This window comes from Phaseolus vulgaris, unplaced genomic scaffold (assembly GCF_000499845.2).
Source record: "Phaseolus vulgaris cultivar G19833 unplaced genomic scaffold, P. vulgaris v2.0 scaffold_30, whole genome shotgun sequence".
NCBI classification, from domain to species: Eukaryota; Viridiplantae; Streptophyta; class Magnoliopsida; order Fabales; family Fabaceae; genus Phaseolus; species Phaseolus vulgaris.
In genome coordinates this window covers 222266-242320 of record NW_027174098.1, presented here as the reverse complement: position 1 = coordinate 242320, position 20055 = coordinate 222266, and the positions used below count along the sequence as shown (strand labels likewise).

General features: G+C 28.3%; 3 protein-coding genes across 3 annotated transcripts; 1 reads left to right on the top strand and 2 right to left on the bottom strand.

Moving 5' to 3' along the window:
• The first annotated feature begins 8812 nt into the window (after positions 1 to 8812).
• LOC137817315 (receptor-like protein kinase HERK 1) lies at positions 8813 to 12277 on the top strand. The gene has a single exon (XM_068620567.1). The coding sequence runs from the start codon at positions 9418 to 9420 to the stop codon at positions 11929 to 11931; it is 2514 nt and encodes an 837-aa protein (XP_068476668.1). The 5' UTR covers positions 8813 to 9417; the 3' UTR covers positions 11932 to 12277.
• A 3214-nt stretch (positions 12278 to 15491) lies between these two features.
• LOC137817331 (uncharacterized) lies at positions 15492 to 15917 on the bottom strand. The gene has a single exon (XM_068620593.1). The coding sequence runs from the start codon at positions 15915 to 15917 to the stop codon at positions 15492 to 15494; it is 426 nt and encodes a 141-aa protein (XP_068476694.1).
• Positions 15918 to 18994: 3077 nt separating this feature from the next.
• Positions 18995 to 19784, bottom strand: LOC137817333 (histone H4). The gene is made up of 2 exons (XM_068620595.1): positions 19698 to 19784; positions 18995 to 19587 (listed from the first exon to the last, which is right to left on the bottom strand). The coding sequence occupies exon 2, from the start codon at positions 19548 to 19550 to the stop codon at positions 19239 to 19241; it is 312 nt and encodes a 103-aa protein (XP_068476696.1). The 5' UTR covers positions 19551 to 19587; positions 19698 to 19784; the 3' UTR covers positions 18995 to 19238.
• Between the last annotated feature and the right edge of the window lie 271 nt (positions 19785 to 20055).

Below are 20055 nucleotides of genomic sequence, written 5' to 3'. Positions count from 1 at the left end.
ACCACGCGCAATTTCATTTTTGGTGGCGCCACTCAAGAACATATACATATTGTTTGCATCATTTTTCTTCATAACTACTTCAAAAAAATTATATAAAATGAAATAAATAAATATTTTCGTAAATTATGAACAAGAATTTTAGAGGATTTAAATAATATAACTTTTACAAATTAACTTATTTTTAACCTGTACAAAACTTAATTTTAATTTGTTTCTAATAAAGAAACTTGTGTAAAAGTTCAATGTAACTACATTTATAATTAGTTTCATTCGATCCTATACACAAGCTCCAATTATTTTTCCTTTTTCTTGGGTCAACGGACTGTTCTTCTGGTTTTTTTAGTATATACGACTTTCTTATTTACATTTTTCCTCCTTTCCATATATATATATATATATGCAAAAGTTTATAAGAGATAAAAATTATCTTATTGAGATTTGAATATGTAACAACTAAGATTTAAACATTTTTATGTATATACGCACTAAAACTTGTATTAAAGATTTTATATAACTAAAAATAATTTTTAATAAATGATAGAGACAATCTTCATTTTATCAATTTGATTTTGTAAAGTGAGTTAGAGTTCAATTCATTTCTTAATCTAATAAAAATTTATTAGATTTATTATGTCATTACTTACAAATATTTAGTTTACTTTTTTATCAAAATGACAATGAAAGTAGTATAAAAAATTGATTTTTATAATATGTGTGTCTTTTCTACACGAGTCAATGATATATGATTAATTAACTTTTGGGCCATATTTGATATTTTGCATAATTAAATCTATATTTTGTTGTGAAAGGGAGAATTTTTAGGTGATCGTTTTCACTTTAATTAATAGCATGGCCTACTTATATATATTTTATAGTTTCACCAGTTTGTGAGAGTGACTATGGGAACTCAATGAGGTAATATACTGTGGTCAGTGACTTATTGAATTTTGTTGGGAAATGAGTTTGTCCCATCCCAGTGAAAGTTCTATATTTCAAGCAATTTGGTGTCCTTTTTCCACCTTTCTTTGATTCGATTTAAAGTATGGATCAGGAATTTCACATACTATTGTTATATGTTGATGTCGTTTTTTTTAGTCTCAATTACGGTTGAAGAGTTGGAGAGATATTTGTGAAATTAAGGTTCTTCAACAGAATTAAGTTAGTAATCTTTTTTTATAAAAGTTTTTATGTTAAGCGTCATTATGCAACTTGACATCTTAGGCTAACACCTCAAATAACAACAATCATCTGTCATCACATGAAAAAAAATATTATTAAAAAAAAGAAGAAGAAAAATACAAAAATATGGGAGACTAGACCAAAACCCACATGTTAAAAAAAATGATATATAGGTAGACTATACATATTCATAAAGAATTCTAAGTACAGACTAAATGGAAGTTTATTATACCAATGAAATGATTTTCTATGAATGAACCCTAAATTAGCTAACTTATGAGCACATGCATTCCCCTTACGAAAAATATGAGTAATCCTAAACCTGATTGTTCCACATAAATTAAGACAAATATTTCATCGATTACGAAGCATGCACGAAACATTAGTCCTAGAAGTAAAAAGAATTAAGTTAGTACTTAGTTCTTAGATAGTTGAATGTAATAAATGTGTACTTTAACATGAAATTGATCAATCTATTTATAAAATGAGTTGTATTTTTATGTTATGAGATTATGTACAACTTTATTTCTAATCCTCCTTCGATCTTATTAGTGAAGTTTAATTAACATAATTATTTATGATCGAGGAAATCTCAGCTCCATGTGGTACAAATTTGTTTCCTCTAAGTACCCTTAATATCAATCTTGGGTGGATTGATGAAGGATCCACTAGCAAACATTTTTTTATTGTTAATTAATGTCTTGTGAATGTTTGTTATCTTAATATGCAAGTTATTTAATTAATTTTGCTTTAACCAAGTGCTTCTTCTATTGTTGGCCATTGGCTGATTTATTACTATTATCGATAATCTTTTTGCAAACTTTTGTAGTGAAGTTTCTATGTGTGTGAAGCATTTGCAACATATTTTGTTTGCATTGAGAGAACTTTTGATCTTTTGTCATGTTCTTCTTCTAGTGGATAACCAACCAACCAACCCATGATTTGGATAAGATTGGACAAAAACTAGATTAATTTTGCTATTCCTTCAATAGTAAATAACCTAATTTGTATTTGCAAAGTAATCTGCAAAAACATTTTTAAATTGAGCTTAGTTAAATTAAAAGATATAAAGATAATTAGATCTCAATAATTTTACAAACATACTACAAACTGTTAACAAAATTAATATATCTAATTAGTTCTTTGATTATTTTGAAATGGTGTCTATAAATAACAAATGTTTAAAATAAAACCAATAAAATATTTTTGTATTTTTTTTAATAATATTTTTTTCATAGCAAATAAGTTGTTATTTAAACTGTCTAACATAATTGAAAAGTCAAGTTGGATAATGATATCTAACCTACAAAATTTTTATTAAAAAATATTGATTAAAAGACTTGAAATAACCATTTGAGAACAAATAAAAAATAATTTTAAAATTTAAATGAATATATGTTTTATATTATATATGAAGAGAGAGATTTGAACACCAAAGGAAAAAAGAAATATGAAGTTGGTTGGAAGAGTGCACGTGACTTTTGAAGCTCTCTCGATAACTTATTTGACATTAATTTCATGCAAAAAGCGTAGCCACTTCCTTTTTAACTCACACAACTACAAAGGAATATTGTAAGATTTTATTTTGTTATATTACTTTTAAGATTTTTACAAATTTGTCAAGAGTTTTATAAATATATATATATATATATATATATATATAATTTTTCATTTACATTATGTAAGTAAAACTTTTACAAAAAGTTTATCACTCACAATTACCATATTTTAATTGAAGTTTTCTTATAAGACTCACTTAAACTTAAGATTGTGACTATAATTTGTATTGGAGATGTCTTCTGCAAATGTTACTGTCTCAAACTGTAAATTAATCATTAGTAATAAAAAAAATCATTCTTTTATTTTATTTATTATTTTTTGAAGTATTTTAGATAGTATTTATTAAAGTGTAACTAAGTATTTGTATTTTTAAGTTAAATCATATTTTTAAAATATTATATTAAAATGAAATTTTGTTTTAATTGAAATAAGAATAAATTTTGAAAATTAAAATTAAAATTAAAATTATTTTAAATTTAAATTTAAATTAATTTAATCCATTATATTATAAACCCATCAGTGAGAGGATGTGTACAAAGGATAAATATTTCAGATTACAATTTAAACACAAACAAATTCATGTAAATATTAAATAACTTGCAAAAATAAATCCTAAATATTTGAATGATACATTTTATAACTCAATATCTGCATTACACTTACATCACATATCATTTATCTTATCTTATTCAATTACATTTTTACATGAAGTAAAGCATTAGGAACATGAAATATTTTAATTATATTATCCCAAATTCTATAAAAATTCACATGATTTGTCAAATTTAATAAGAACTCGTAAGTCAACCCCAAATTAACCATAAATCAACAAGTAACTAAGAAGAATAATTTATATAACACCTAAATTATACCAAAATCGTATATTTAATAAGTAATGCTGTAAAAAAATAAACTCAATTTATAGTTTGAACTAAAAGTACAATTTCAATTTTAATGTAATTAAAAATAATCAATTGCTATATTAATTAAATTAAATAGTATTTTAAAGATTAAAAAAATATTAATTTTTATTTAATAATTTTTTTAATCTCTTTACAATATAAAGCACTTTCCAGTTTCCAATCAAATTCAAATAAATCATTCAATGCAAATATGCTATATTGATTAGATTTTACACATGCAATCATTTATAACTAAAATCATTTTTTAAAATATAAGTAGTTTTTCTTATCTTCATTCCCTTATAACGGCAAGTACCATTAATAATAATTATTTATTTATTAATTTTTTACCACTAATAATATTATTATTTATTAATTAACATTTTTACCACAAATAATATTTTTATTTATTATTTGTTTATTAATATTTTTACCATTAATAATGTTATTATTTAATATTTATTTATTAGCATTTTTATCATTATTAATATTATTTTTTATTTTTCTATTTACTTATTTATTATTATAAGTTTTATTATTATTATTACCTTAATTTATATTAATATTGTTATTAATATTTTGATTATGGGCATTTATTAATAGATATTAGTTTATTTAAATTATTGATCAATAATTATTTGTCGATAAATATAAAATTTCTTACATAAAAACACTTCAAATTGAAATATCTTTTTGTCCAGTCAATGAATTGCATGTTTAATTTATAATTAAATATTAGAGAAATTAAATAAATTTTTAAAACAAAATTTAAAGTTGATGTCTTATTCTCAATTGTTAGCTATAAAATTAAAGTTTTTATTTAAAAAAGAAAAAGAAAAACGAAGGTATAATGAAAGAAAAGGAGAAGAATAAGTGAGGATTCAAACAGAAAAGGATTTTAAACTATAAACTCAACAGATTTCTTTCTTTATTTTCTTCCTCCACTTCTATATTTTTTTTTAAAAATTTTAACACTACCCTTACGATTATATGATAAAAGTATGATATTTTCTTTTTTCTTTTTAAATGATGATAGTTATTTGTAGTAATTGGTAGTTGATGATAAACTTTGGTAATTATGATAAATTTTATGATATTTTTAGTAGTGATGATTTTTTTTTAACTTACTAAATTTTTTTAAAAAATAGCTATGTATAAAAATAATACAAAATTCAAAAAAATTACATTAAAAATATTAAATACAACGAATATTTTTGTTTATCCTTTTTCACACACTCAAATAATGTACCTATTCTCTCTCAAATGTCACTATTAAAAAAAATAAAAATATTAGGACTGAAAATGAAAATATGTAATTAAGGGGTAAGTTATTTTAAAAGTGAGGTTATATTTATTTTAGATTATTCAAAAAAATTAAAAAGGTTAAAGGTGAAAGTCATATGGAGCTGGAGAATTTATCATATTTAATACATGTCTCTTTTCTCTTGAGTCTTTAAAACTCACCTTAACAAACCCAAATCATTCCCATTACACTTATCCTTTAATTTTTATTCTCACCTCAATTGAAATAATTTTTAATTTATTTACTCAAAAAATTTGAAACTCAAAGAATTTGTATTTCTTTAATGATTTTTTTACCTTGTCCTCAATGAATACTACTTCATAAATAATAAGGTATAATATTTGTACAATAAAAAATAATTTATCATAACAACCATTCTTATTACCTAACCAATCTTATAAAACATTTAAAATATTTTTTATTATAAATTGATATTTTCTTAAAATTACTTAACCCAATGATTAATTATAACTGACTCGAGTTAGATTATCAAATAAAAATAAATAAATTTAAATAAACCAAACTCAAGTAAATTTATTCAAGTTAAATAAAAAAAATTAGATTAAACTCATTATAAAACAATACTTTTTAAGTTAAATTTTTTATTTAGTTAACATAAATATCCTTTATATTGTCCATTACAAAATATTCAAAATAATTAATAGTATTAATTAAATATATTATATTTATTATATATGGTAGGTAATATCTGATGAGATATTTACATTATTAATAGAAAAAAAAATTGGAGAGAGAAAAATGTGGACAACATCTGTATTGTAGCCCTAAATTAAAGGCACGAAATACGAAATGTGCATTCCTACACATCTCTTTCCTACCACCGGCTTCTACTTTATTTTACAAAATATGAAAACAATATCGAACTGAAATTAAAATCTAACTTAAAATAATCATAATTATATTTCTAGAAAAAAGTAACATCAAAATTCAGTGGTTGTTTAAATTACATGAAATAAATGTGATATAGGAAAATTTTATTGATGTTATTTTAAATAAAAAATAACTTGAAAGATTTAATTTTTTACATTATGTTATTTGAAGGATAATTGTATTTTGACTAGTTAATAAGATAATTAATTTTTAATTTATCTAACTATTTGTATATTAATTATTTAAATTTTGAGGTCATAAGTTTTGAATATTACATTGACCTAGTATACTTTATAAAAAAAAAAGTAGGAAAAAATAATTTAAGAAAGTGTTTGCCATGTGTCAAGCAGAGACGCAGGTTGGTTGGTCCACGCATAAAACAAAAAACCTAAATGAATGCTCTATCTATTTCACTTCACCACGCGTTTTCAGTTTTGCTGGCTAACACTTTCTCAAACCTAAATAATGTTATTCATTTTCAACTTATATTTTTCTATCATCAAATTTTATAAAATTTATGAATAAATATGCTTTTTATCTATCTAATTTTATGTAAAAAAAATAAATTATAATATAAATTTTAAATTTATTGAATACTCGTAATAAAAAAATATTGGAATGAATTTTTTACATTAATATTAATTTAGATATTAAAATATTTCACATAGATTGTTTTTAATATGAATTAAAATTTTAAAATATTTAAATATTATAATACAGACTGAAAATTAATCTGTTACATAATACAGACTGAAAATTAATCTGTTACATAGAAATCACTCATAAAAATTCATTTTAATAGTTTTTTTACTTAAAAATATTTAGAAATCTAAAATTTGAAATAATAATAAAAATCAATTTATAGTACAGGAACAAAATATTTACGACACTTAAAATTTTGACTATGAATAAAAATTAAATTAACATGAAATACATTAATAAACAACCTATTTAACCCCTAAATCTAGATTTATTTATTTTTACAAAGTATATTTTTTTATTGAAATTTTAAATATAAATAAATTTACTAAGGTACATTTTTATTATTTATGCAAGAAAACCCCTAATGTATTATTTAGCACTTTCATTTATCTTTTCGATTTTGATCTCAATTGAAAACTCCTTCCCTTCCCTGGAGTGTTTCAACAATATTTCTCAATTTGACTTAAACTTTCACATTAATGACATGGGCATCAAGAAAATTAAATGAATATGTTCGAATGCAAGTATTGATTTTGTAAGATTGTAACTATTTCTATACTTCAAAGTTTAGTGTATATTGCGAATGCCACTTGCATTAATATAATTTTCACAACTTAAACTCCATTGCAATATTTTTGTTGAATTAGTAACAAAAATAATTTCATTATTATATGACTATTATTTCAATAACGGTTATTAATAAAAAAATCAATTTAGACAAGTCTTAAATTAGTAAAGACATAATAACCTAGTCCACTTTATTAGACAAAAGTTGACCTACTTACCTACATGATGGCAACTATCATTTCCTTTCTAAAGAATGAAAATTTTACTATAATTTTAGACTCACCATTTACATAGCATGAGTGACTATATTGTGTCCAAGAATCAGCATGAAAGTTTTGATGGACTTCACAGAAATTTTTGTACCTTTCCACCAAACTCATTCACCAAACTCAACTTTAAAGTAATAGTGGCAAAAATTTCAATTTAATTGAAGCTATTTTAGTAACATAAGATGAAAAACGGTGTCATGGAATGATACTAATCAACTATCAAACTTTGACATTAGTAATTTGTTTCATGTGCTAACAGTTTTTTTTTTCTCCTAACACATTCTTTTCTTTATGCTTTGTTTGAATTTGAGGGATAAGTAAGGTTGTTTGTATCAAGAGAAAAAAAAAGTGAAAAATGAATGAAAAAAAAAGAGAAAATTTATGAAAATTATTTTATAATGTGATAAGTGTGATTCATAAATTTTTATTTTCTAATTGATAATAAATTAAGACTATAATTTTGTTTAAAAACTATATTTCTTAACCACTTTGTTGATCCAATAATCGATTATAAATCAAACACCAGGATCACAACACAAACATCACACCATCACCAGCAACACAAGAACAATAAACCACGAGCATCATACCAACACCACCACAACAAGTTGTTTCAGCAAACCACACCACCTACAAGACAATAATCAAATGGGTTCAACCACATCATACATTGTCCAAGGGTAGCCATGCAAAGAGATAAACATACATGATAAATGTTGGAAATCTCACATCAACTAGAAATTAGGAAATTTCATAGTATATAAGTGGGTGTAAACATCCTCTTATAAACCGGTTTAATGGAGTTAAATTAGCTTTAAAGTTCACTTCTTAATATGACATCAAAGTCTATTCTAATGATTGTTTCTTGATAAATTAGACTAATGTTACAAAAGACCATGACTCAAATTTCTAGATGAACAATATTCACCACAAAGCAAATAGAGTGTTAAGGTACATTGTTCACCAGAATTAAAAGTTTTATAATTATATTTTTCTTATATTCCTAGTTTACAAGAATCATAGTTTTTTAATATGAAAAATATTATTTTTTTTATATCTTTTTAAAATTGATTACTCAATCACGACCAAATTTTGAAGTCTTGGGTGTTAGTGGAGTTTGAGAAGCTTCAATTTTACGCGATAAGATTACGGTGGATTGAGTTTTTCTCCACTTTTGCATGTTGGCACTGTTACTACCATATTGATACTTTCACACTCTAACAACGACTTTTTCTTCCATTATTTGGATCCATTCCATTTTCACATGTTAACGTGAATTTACTTTCATCAAAATTAAAAGTTTTTATAATAAAATAAAACATTAAAGTTCAAACTACCATACCAAAAAAAATCAAAATTGTCAAATCAAACCACACTGATATTTTTATAATTGTTAATTATAATTAAAATAATTGCAATTTTTTTTCCCTTTTTATTGCTCTGGAACATCTTACCTAAACACACTACTTGACCTATCTCACTTTGTTTAATCTCTCTACTTGCAAAACACATGCTTTCACCGAAAAATCTCGCAACAAACCCTTTCGTGGTCTGACCCTGCTTCCACCGATTTTTCCTTCACCAGCTCTCTGTTTTTTTCTAATTCCGAAATATTAAACAAATGTTTGAATGAATGTGTCAATAGTTAAGGTTGTCATCTGGATAATTCCAGCTTGTGCTGAGCTAGATTCATGCTGAAATGGATTTATTCTTCCCATGTCAGTAGCAGTATTAAACTTTCTCTCAAAACAACCAAAAGGGTCTCTTCAGAATTCAGATTTCGTTTTTGCTTCTCTACCTTGGTTCATGTTGTTTATGCTGGAACTGTAAGAGCAATTCCAAAGGTGCCATCTTTTTCTGTCTGTTTCCCTCTTTTTCTCTGTGTTTGACTTTGTATGGTTTTCTGGTTGATGGGTCGAAGGTTACCAGTTCTTTTTCTGCCTGTGCCATGATCTTCCTAAGCTTCAATTAGCTTCAGAGAGAGAGAATTGAAAGGAAAAATAATAATATCCCCAGTGGTCTCTGTTCATTTGTTGAGGCCACAATGACTTATTGGAGAAATATTGGTTTTTTTCTCTGTGTTTTATCAATCTTCCCCCTTGTATGTTTTTCTGCCACCTTTGTTCCAGTAGATAATTATCTCATAGACTGTGGAGCATCTGCAACTACTACAGTAGGCAGGCGCAATTTCACAGCAGATAGTTTGTCCAAGGATCTGCTTTCTACACAAGAAGATATTCTTGCCACTAATCCCTTAACATCAAGTTCTTCCTCTGATGATTCGCCTCTCTATCAAACTGCAAGAATCTTCCGTGGATCCTCAAAGTACACCTTTCCAATTAAGCAAAAGGGGAGACACTGGATCCGTCTATATTTCTTTCCATTTACTTATGAAAAGTACAATTTGAGTGCTGCAAATTTCACTGTTGCCACACAAGACCATGTTCTTTTCAGTAGCTCCAACATGCAGAAAGATCCTGTGATGAAGGAGTACTCTGTGAATGTGACCTCAGACAACCTTGTTATCACCTTTGCCCCTTCTGGCAATTCCACTGCCTTTGTGAATGCCATTGAAGTTGTTTCTGTCCCCGATGACCTCATTGTTAACGATTTTTCCGTCTTGGATCCATCGTTAAGCTTATCTGAGCTGGTGACGCAAGCACTGGAGACAGTTTGGAGGGTTAACATGGGTGGTCCAACTGTGACCCCTGTGAATGACACCCTTCAAAGAACTTGGATTCCAGATCAAAGGTTCCTTTTGGAAGCTGACCTTGCCACATATGTTTCTAATATTGGTGCTGTTCGGTATGAGAAAGGTGGTTCAACAACAGAAAACACCGCTCCCGCTACTGTTTATGGTACCCTCGCACAGATGAACTCAAGCTTTGATCCCCGAAGTAATTTTAATGTGACATGGAATTTTGATGTGAGTCCTGGATTTCAGTACCTTGTTCGATTTCACTTCTGTGATTTGATCAGTAAAAGTCTCAATGTACTCTACTTCGATGTTTATGTTGACTCCAAGATGGCTGCTGCTGATGTTGATCTCAGTCTTCATGGTAATAATGTTTTGGGTGTTCCATATCATAAGAATTTGGTCACACCGTTGGCTGTCAGCAATAAACTTCGTGTAAGTATTGGTCCTTCTGATTTAAGTAAGGATTTCCCTAATGCTATTTTGAATGGGCTTGAGATCATGAAAATGAACAATTCCATGGGCAGTCTTATCACAGGAGCAGGACCTGTGGCTATTAGTTCAGGTTCAAGTTCTAAGAGCATTGGCATGATTGTGGGTGTGATTGTTGGGGTAGTTGCTGCGGTTGTCTTGGCTGGAGTTTTCTTTGTATTATGCATGAGAAGACGAAAGTTGGCTCGGCAAAGGAAGTCAAAGACATGGGTTCCTTTATCCATCAATGATGGAACTACTTCTCATACCATGGGAAGTAAATATTCTAATGGCACAACACTAAGTGCTGCTTCAAACTATGAGTACCGCGTGCCTTTTCTTGCAGTTCAGGAGGCTACAAACAACTTTGATGAGAGTTGGGTTATTGGGATAGGTGGTTTTGGCAAAGTGTACAAAGGAGAGTTAAGTGATGGCACAAAAGTAGCAGTGAAGAGAGGGAATCCACGGTCCCAGCAGGGGCTTGCAGAATTCAGAACTGAAATTGAAATGCTGTCTCAGTTCCGCCATCGCCATCTGGTGTCTTTGATTGGTTATTGTGATGAAAGGAATGAAATGATCTTGATATATGAATATATGGAGAAAGGAACTCTCAAGAGTCATTTATATGGCTCAGGTCTGCCTAGCTTAAGCTGGAAGGAGAGGCTTGAGATATGCATTGGATCAGCCAGAGGACTTCATTATCTTCACACTGGCTATGCTAAAGCTGTTATTCACCGTGATGTGAAGTCTGCAAATATTCTACTTGATGAGAAACTAATGGCTAAAGTCGCTGATTTTGGACTATCAAAGGCAGGGCCTGAAATTGACCAGACACATGTGAGCACAGCTGTCAAAGGTAGTTTTGGGTACCTCGATCCAGAGTATTTCAGGAGGCAACAACTAACAGAAAAGTCAGATGTGTATTCATTTGGGGTAGTCCTGTTTGAAGTTCTTTGTGCAAGGCCTGTCATAGATCCAACACTTCCTAGGGAAATGGTAAACTTGGCAGAATGGGCAATGAAATGGCAGAAGAAAGGACAGTTGGAGCAAATCATAGATCAAACACTTGCAGGCAAAATCAGGCCAGATTCTCTTAGGAAGTTTGGAGAAACTGCTGAGAAATGCTTGGCTGACTATGGTGTTGACAGACCTTCTATGGGAGATGTCTTGTGGAATTTGGAGTATGCTCTCCAACTTCAAGAGGCTGTGGTTCAAGGTGATCCTGAAGAAAACAGCACTAATATGATTGGTGAACTCTCTCCACAGATCAACAATTTCAGCCAGGATGCAAGTGCTTCTAATGCACAATTCGAAGGCACGAGTCTGGATGATCTGTCTGGTGTTTCTATGAGTAGGGTCTTCTCACAATTGGTGAAGTCTGAGGGTAGATAGATGGCTCTAGTTATCCTATCTTATAAATTATGTCTCATCACAGTGCTCTTATGTTATGATCTTTGTTGTTTTTCTTCTGATGACTAGTTCTCTTCTTGCACATGGAAGACTAGTTATTTCATAGATTTGTAAAGAAAGATTGAGTTGAAACATGCTTGGTTAGTTGGTAATCATAGCATCTCCTTGTTAAACCTCTGCCTTGTCAAGTTTGAATTGGACTACGGTGAAAATCTAGTGTAAGTTATGCAATTATTCAGGTGCATCCCTATCAGCCACAAGTTTCTCAAAGTCCTCTGATTAAACTGTCATATAGAGTTGGTTTATATAAAGTTGGGTTACATGTTTTGATTTGTTTTTGTATGTTACATATTTTTTGTTACCAGAGAGGGTACTGTCGGAGTGGATTTTAGCCTAGTGCAAGGATGCGGTGTCTCTGAAATATGCATTTTGCATGGTTTGTTTCAGTCATTCATTTACTCCACCTTATTTCTTATGTATTAGCTATTAATATATTATTTGTTTATCAGCATTTGCAAATAATGTGGCATTTGTTATAATCAATTTCCCTTTCAGTTAAAACTTGTCTTAAAGAAGATATAGCATTTTCCCCTGTCAAATCAAACTCCTTGTTTGTTTGCTCTCTTCAAAAGGGTTTAGTTTTCTAATATTTAAAACTAAAAAACAAATTTGATACGGTTTTTCTCAATTGAAGTTACAGAATTGTTCCAAAACATATAAAACAGAAACAGCTCTTATGCAGTAGCATCTGGAAGCCACTCAATTCTGCATTTCTGTCCTTTTAGTACAAATTGCATTGCAAAAGCTGCATTAAAATAAGTTATTCACATATGATTTACTTTAATTCAGAAAAATGTTTTCCAGATAAGAAGTTTTCATAACTGAGCATGTCTTAAGCACTTAAATTAATACACTTTTTTTTTATATTTTGTCTGCTATTTAGCAGTTCATATATGACACAAAAGTCCTACAAGAAAATGAATAACAAAATGAGAACCAAACGAAATAAAATGACCCGTGAACCTAATGTTTTCTGATTCTGAAATTATATAAATATGTGATGTTCAGTTCACTAGTATGATTCATCCCTAATGCAGTTAATAAGTTCATTGAATTGCAAAAGATGCTGATTTCTGATAAAGAATAAATATTCACCACAAAAGATGCTGATTTCTTACAAATCTCACACAAATAATTGTCACAATGGGCATTATGCCCATATTTACCATTACAAAACGCAATAATGCAATACAACCACTTCTTTTCCCCAGCCATGATCAAAACTTAATTAAAATTTGAAAATTTGGTGTTATGTTGGTTCTATTTTGTTGACATACTATTCCCAGAGCTGGTCCCCAACCCCATAATGAAAAATGCACTTGTTTTCATTTAGAGTTATTCAATAGTGGTAATAAGAAACTCCATGATTATAAAGATTTAGACCCAGTTTAGGTCCTTCACTGCCACCACCACTTCCAGTTCCACTCACTTCTAACACCCTTTTCACCTACTACCAACTCCACTACCTGCAAGTCATCATCAACATCAACCAAGAGGTGCTCATAACATCACACATGAAAATATCTACACAGAGATATTAATAACACATTGTTCAACCTACTTTTCAGAACATTTTTCATTAGTTTGCATGATTGTGACTGGTGCATCTTATTTGATGATTTTTTTTCATAATTTTATAGTTTCAAGTAAGTTTTAATGAAGAACAAAGGATGTGTTAAGTGAAGTCTTTTGTTAGCATTCCTCTAATCCGCTTATAGGAAAAGATGTATTTAATAAACATAGAATAAGTAGTCAAAAAACCTTTTTTTTAATAATAATTTGTCATTTGAATAATCCTTACATGTATATTTTATTGTGAAAAAAAGTAAATGTTAGTGTAATTTTTATATCATCTTTCAAAATTGTCATCTAATCGAAAATTATTAACTTTTTGTTACAATTATCTTAAAATTTTACTTTAAATAATTTATAATTTATTATGTAAAATTTAACATTCATAAATTTTAAATCTAAATCTTAAATCCTAAACCATAAATTTTAAATCTAAATCTTAAATCCTAAACCATATGACTAATAAAATATAAATAGGAGGGTGTCTAATGACAAATTATTAGTAAATAATCTTTAATATTTATTTCAAATAGTTGTATTATCTTTGATATAAAGTTTTTTTCATAAAGTTTTTTTCCATGAAAATAAGATAATTTTTTCTTTTTTTATTAAAGTATAATTATTTTTTAGAAAAATACAAATATATAGAAATTGTGTCACAACTTTTTGATACAAGAAAGAAGATAAAATCCTGTTAAGATGTCACAATTTTATTTAATTAGTTTGAAGTTTTATCTAGTTACACATATGAGAAATCGTGTTTTCTTGACATAATCTCTTTAAATAAAATCATTCTAAATATCTGTAATTTTATAAAAAAAAATCATAATAAAAGAAACTCATTTTAATAAAAAAAAAATCACTTTGATAAAAAATTCCATTTTCATAAACTTTGCTCTTCTTTTGGTATTATACTCTCTTTTTTTCAATCCCAAATTACTGTATATAATAAATTTATTGTTTTTTATAATAATCATGTAATGCAGTAAATTTAATTATTTTTACCCAACTCGTCACCACGTGCCTCGCCGGCTTTTCCGACGGAAACTCCAAAGGCCGCCACGTTAATTCTATATTTCCGTCAAATCGTTTTCATTATAAAATAATAAATAATATATGCGTGAGAATAAATTTTTTTATATTATTCTTTAAACATGAATATAAGATAAAATTATTATTTTGAAATAATCATTTTAAAAGCATATTCTAATTTCTCTGATTAATTAATAAAAAATAACTCTGCATTAATAGTACATATCTATTAAATACAATATAAATATGGAGTAATTATTTGTCATTTCATGTTATTGGTGAATTGCATTAAAAACCTCGAGAATTAACATAATAACACACCAAGCGTCTCTTTTTTCAGCCCCATTATTACTTATATTCTCCACAGCAATGCATACATTTATTAGTTTCTACAAATAACTATCTTTGCTTAATTAAATGTTAGAATATTTTTTCTTAACTATTTTTAATTCTAAATAAATTTCCTATCAGCTAATCATATATAATTACTTCATAAGATTAATTTGTCTAACACAACATAACACCTCGTAGTGCAGTGGAAAGGGCCAATATACACTTGTATGGTACTAAAGTATTTACAAACAAATCAACTAAAAATAATAATAATACATATTAGACACATAAAAAAAGCTTTATTCAAGTTCTTCCTCACATAATCACAAGAGGTAACAGCTTAAATCAATCTGCAGCAGAAAGAAAATTGGCAAAACACTGCTGCAAATTTGCTTGAAATTTGTATACAGCACTTCTTTATCTTTTCCTTCTGTTTTGTTTTAAATCAGAAAAAAAAGGGAGGAAAAAAGAACATAGATAGAACAACATAGTATAAAGTAGCAGAACATGAAAAAGGACAGAAGCATGTAGATTGAGAATTTGGATTAGAAATCATGCAGAACATCAACCTTAGCAGAGCAGGGTAGAAATGTTTGAAAGATTGAAAAAGCAGCAAAAGTAACATCCTTGGCTCTCCCTAGAACCCTATTCTTACCCTTCAATTTTAGCTTATTACTCACACAAGCCACCCCTTCCTTTAGTTTATTGAAACACTTGAGGGTCTTCTCTGTGACACCAACTTTCTTCTTTGAGAATTTGTAGCTCCTCAGGTACATTTGCCTACAGGAGAAGCTATCAACTCCTTTTGTTTGCACATTAGAACCTACACAGATGTTAGAATTCACACTCTTGACAAATTCTACATCAGATTCTGGCCACTTGTAGAGGTTTACATAGGTTGGCCTAAGGGGAAGTGTTGTTTTGTTGACAGAATCAGCCATAGGTTTTGGGAAGGTTCCACAGCATAGCATTATAGCATAATAACAGTAACCTGAAGCTTATGTAGTGAAAATTTGAGTTGCCCTAGAAACAACATGGTGCAATGGTTTTGTATAAGATAAGTGCGAGGGGATGTGACAGAATGAGTTTTTTAATTATCCAACCAGATATATTGCTGTTCCTTTTCAATCTCTCATTTGAAATCATCCTTTGACAATAGAATGGCCCTATAACCTATACCTTATACTCACACATTCAAGGCTTCATAATCGCTTTTCTGATTATGAAACCTAATGCTCTCATCAATTCTTCACTCTTAATTTGATCCTAAAACACTCTTAATAACTAATAAAAACGTAGTATCCATACTTAGAAGCACAACAACAAAACAAATCCAAGTATACCAAAACTGTTTGAACTTGTACTAGGCTGTCTTCTGTACTTCACATAAATGTTGATTCTGGTGGATTATGATAAGTAATCATATTTGCATCACTTATAATAAAAATATATATCATCTCTACTTTTTGTAATTATTTGTTTAAAAAAATTATCTCTACTAATTTGCAGAATTTATTTAAAAATAATAAGTTCAGAGCTTAGTTTTCGGAAAACATTTTTAGAGAATTACGTATATAAGAAAACAAGAACAAAGAAATGAAAAATGTTACGAAGGTGCTATTAGAGTTTATAGGAAGAGAAGTGTGCGAAAGACAGATAATAAATAATAACAAATATAAGAAATTTTTGGAAAGCACCTTACATTAATTATTCAATAAATAAATGCATCTTATCTATTGTAGACACTAATCTCTAAAATATAAAACAAGAAAATATGAATTTATATATTATATAATTATAAATTATATATATGACAATCAAGATTTATGTGTTCAAGTATGTTTAAGTTTTTTTTAGTAGAAAAATGTTTTTCATAACTGTTTCAAAAAGATTTGTTCGTTATTTTATAATCACAATAAAATATTATATAATAAATTTAAATTTAAAAAAATTAATGTATTTTTTCTCTTTAAAATTGTGTTAGAACCGTGTTAAAATTGTCAGAAGTCCAACAAATATTTTTTAAATTGAATATTTCACTGACACATATCTTACAAATGTGTACGAGTATCGGTGTCCGACACGCCATTTAAAAGACGTGTCTGGACCTCATAGAATACATGTACGTAAATGTGGATGTAAATTTGTATTCTAGAAAAGAAATTGCATCATGGATTATCCTTTCAATTATCTATACCTATATATATATATATATATATATATATATATATATATAAAGAGAGGGATTCCTCTTTTTTTGTGGTGTTTATCAATTTTACCTTTATATTAATATTTATTTTATTGTTTTATCTTAGACATTTCAATCATTTTATTCTTTTTTAAATATTTAAAAAATAATTAATTACTTTTAAAAATAATTAGAATTTTTTTAAAAAAAACTAATATTCTATCATTTTTGTAAAACACAATTACCAATTTTAAATTTTTGAATATGGAGCAGTTTATTAAATGTTTTTTTACTATGTAGAGCAGTTTTTTTCTATATCTTCATCTCTTTTAAAAATCATAGTTGTTATTTCTTCTTATCATTTGGTTTCTTATTCTTTTTTTGCAAAAAATTATAAATGAATAGCAAGCTATTAAAGCTTTGCGTGGATGATCTGGATAAATATGTGAACGAAGAACGAAAAAACCTATTCCTCTTCACTCCAATTACATCTTTCTTCAGAGATCATCTACTCTTTTCATCACAAATGTGATGTCACATATCATCACAAATATGACATCAAAATTTTCAAATTTACTAATAAAATTTTGAGTCTATGAATTCTGACGCGATCTTTCTCGCGCTAGATAGGAAAAAATTCACACGAAAAATTGAATCTTCATAGGCAAGAGTAATTTGTTGTTGGTCTCGTCTTTCCTTTAAAATCATTATTTAGAGACAGTACTCACATTCTCTTCTTGACAAATTGGCTTTCTATTACTCTTTATCAAATTGATCATTTTCTCATTTTTTTTATTTCATTAAATTGAGAATTATTAATAAATATATAATAATAAATCAATTTTTATTTATTGTGTAATAATGTTATGATTCTAGAAATGTCACTCATAAAAATAAAGAATGCCAACACATCCGCTCTTTTTCCGCTAGTTTTAATAAACAAAATAATCACCTTAATCTCAGTTTGGTTAAAACTAAATGAGAAAAAAAAAGACAAAAGACAACATAAAAATTTGTTGTGGTAAAAGGACTCTAGAAAAAATAAACCGTAATCGTATACTATTTGATATTTGTTTATTATATTTATCTTTCTATATTTTTTTCTCCTTTCATCCAACCAAATACATAACTTGTGTCTGGACTATAAATATTTAGAAAGCCAAACACTTTTACAGAGAATTTAAATTGTTTTACGGTCAAAATTTAATTTTTGATTAAAAATATTAGTTTCTTATTATTCGAAATTTTAAAATTTATAAAACCACTAAAAAGTTACAAAATTCTCATTCTTTCTCTAACATCTCAATCTTTTCTTTCACATTAAAATGTTTACATTTTACGGATATTTAATATTGATTTTCAATTTTAAATATAACACCAATATTTTGAGTATAGCAGAAACTATATCTAATCTAAGAATTATAATTTAAAATATAAGAACACAGGATTAGGTTTAACATCTCAAATTCTTCTCCCCAATTTTCGTTCATAAATTTTATTTCCATCTTCCTCATTAAAAGCAACACAAAGAAATCGAAAGTAGAACTTAAAAATGGCACATATATAAACATTTCATCACATCGAATCTGTTGACATTGCTCCAACCAAAAACATTACAAATAATTTGTGTGCATTTGCCCTTTTGATGATGAGCAATCGATTCTTGTGTAGTTTTCAGAATCCATCAATAGAGACAACTAGAAATGCTCTCCAACAAAATCAAACTGAAGCAGAAAAACATAATCAAATAAATAACAGTTTCCCTAAACAGAATTCGATTTCTTCAAAACTATGTTAGACAATATAGCATTCCAAAGTGAAACGCATAAAATTGAGTGACAGATGAAATTGGAGATGCAATGAACTGGGAACTGAAATCAGATAAAATTCTAAATCTCAAGAGAGCTAGTTACATCACATCACATGATCAAACAACCCAAGTAAATTACCTATTGCACAAAACATAAATCTGATAATCACAACTAGGTTTTCCCTTCCAGCTACAGAGAAAAAACCAAAACCTAATTTCAATCCCTGCCATTTTTTCTTGACAGCAAGACTTTTCCCCAACGAGGAAAATCAAGCGACCGTACAAACCAAAACCCTAACCCCCAAATCCGTAGAGGGTCCTTCCCTGTCTCTTCAGAGCATACACAACATCCATAGCCGTAACAGTCTTCCTCCTTGCGTGCTCCGTGTAGGTAACGGCGTCACGAATCACGTTCTCCAAGAAGATCTTGAGAACCCCACGAGTCTCCTCATAAATCAAACCGCTGATACGCTTCACACCACCCCTGCGAGCCAATCGCCGAATCGCTGGCTTCGTTATTCCCTGAATGTTATCGCGAAGAACCTTACGATGTCGTTTCGCTCCTCCCTTTCCCAATCCCTTGCCACCCTTTCCACGACCAGACATCTTACTGAGCACAACCTTGACAAATTCGAATCAAATTCTAAACAAAAACAAAATAAATTTAGAACCAACAATCAAATAAATTAAATAATTAATAAGCAAATAAACAAAATTGAAAACTAAGCCATGTTATGGAAAATAGATTTTTACCTGTGTTGGAGAGTTGCAGGGAGAAGAAGCTATGCGTGTTGTTGTAAGATGAAAGTTTGGATGTGGATCGTTTTTATAAGGAGTCAGTGACACTGTGTCGATCCGTGTGCTGGGTTTTCTAGCGCGTTTTCTACCGTTGATTTTGTTTGTATGTACAATGCAGATGCGAAAAGGGAGTTCATGTGGATCGATGACGTGGCTTGGTTGGTTTAGTGAAAAATGATTCTTGCATTGGCGGGTTTTAATTATTTTGGTGCCGCCAAGCAAAAAACGCCTTACCCACCAATGTTTTACTATAATCATAAATCATCATAAAACTAAATTACGTTTTAAATGCACAGAAAATTATTTGTTTGAT

Bases quoted from the DNA above. Each gene is read 5' to 3' on its own strand.
- LOC137817315 (XM_068620567.1), top strand. From the start codon at position 9,418: ATGACTTATTGGAGAAATATTGGTTTTTTTCTCTGTGTTTTATCAATC.
- LOC137817331 (XM_068620593.1), bottom strand. From the start codon at position 15,917: ATGCTATGCTGTGGAACCTTCCCAAAACCTATGGCTGATTCTGTCAAC.
- LOC137817333 (XM_068620595.1), bottom strand. From the start codon at position 19,550: ATGTCTGGTCGTGGAAAGGGTGGCAAGGGATTGGGAAAGGGAGGAGCG.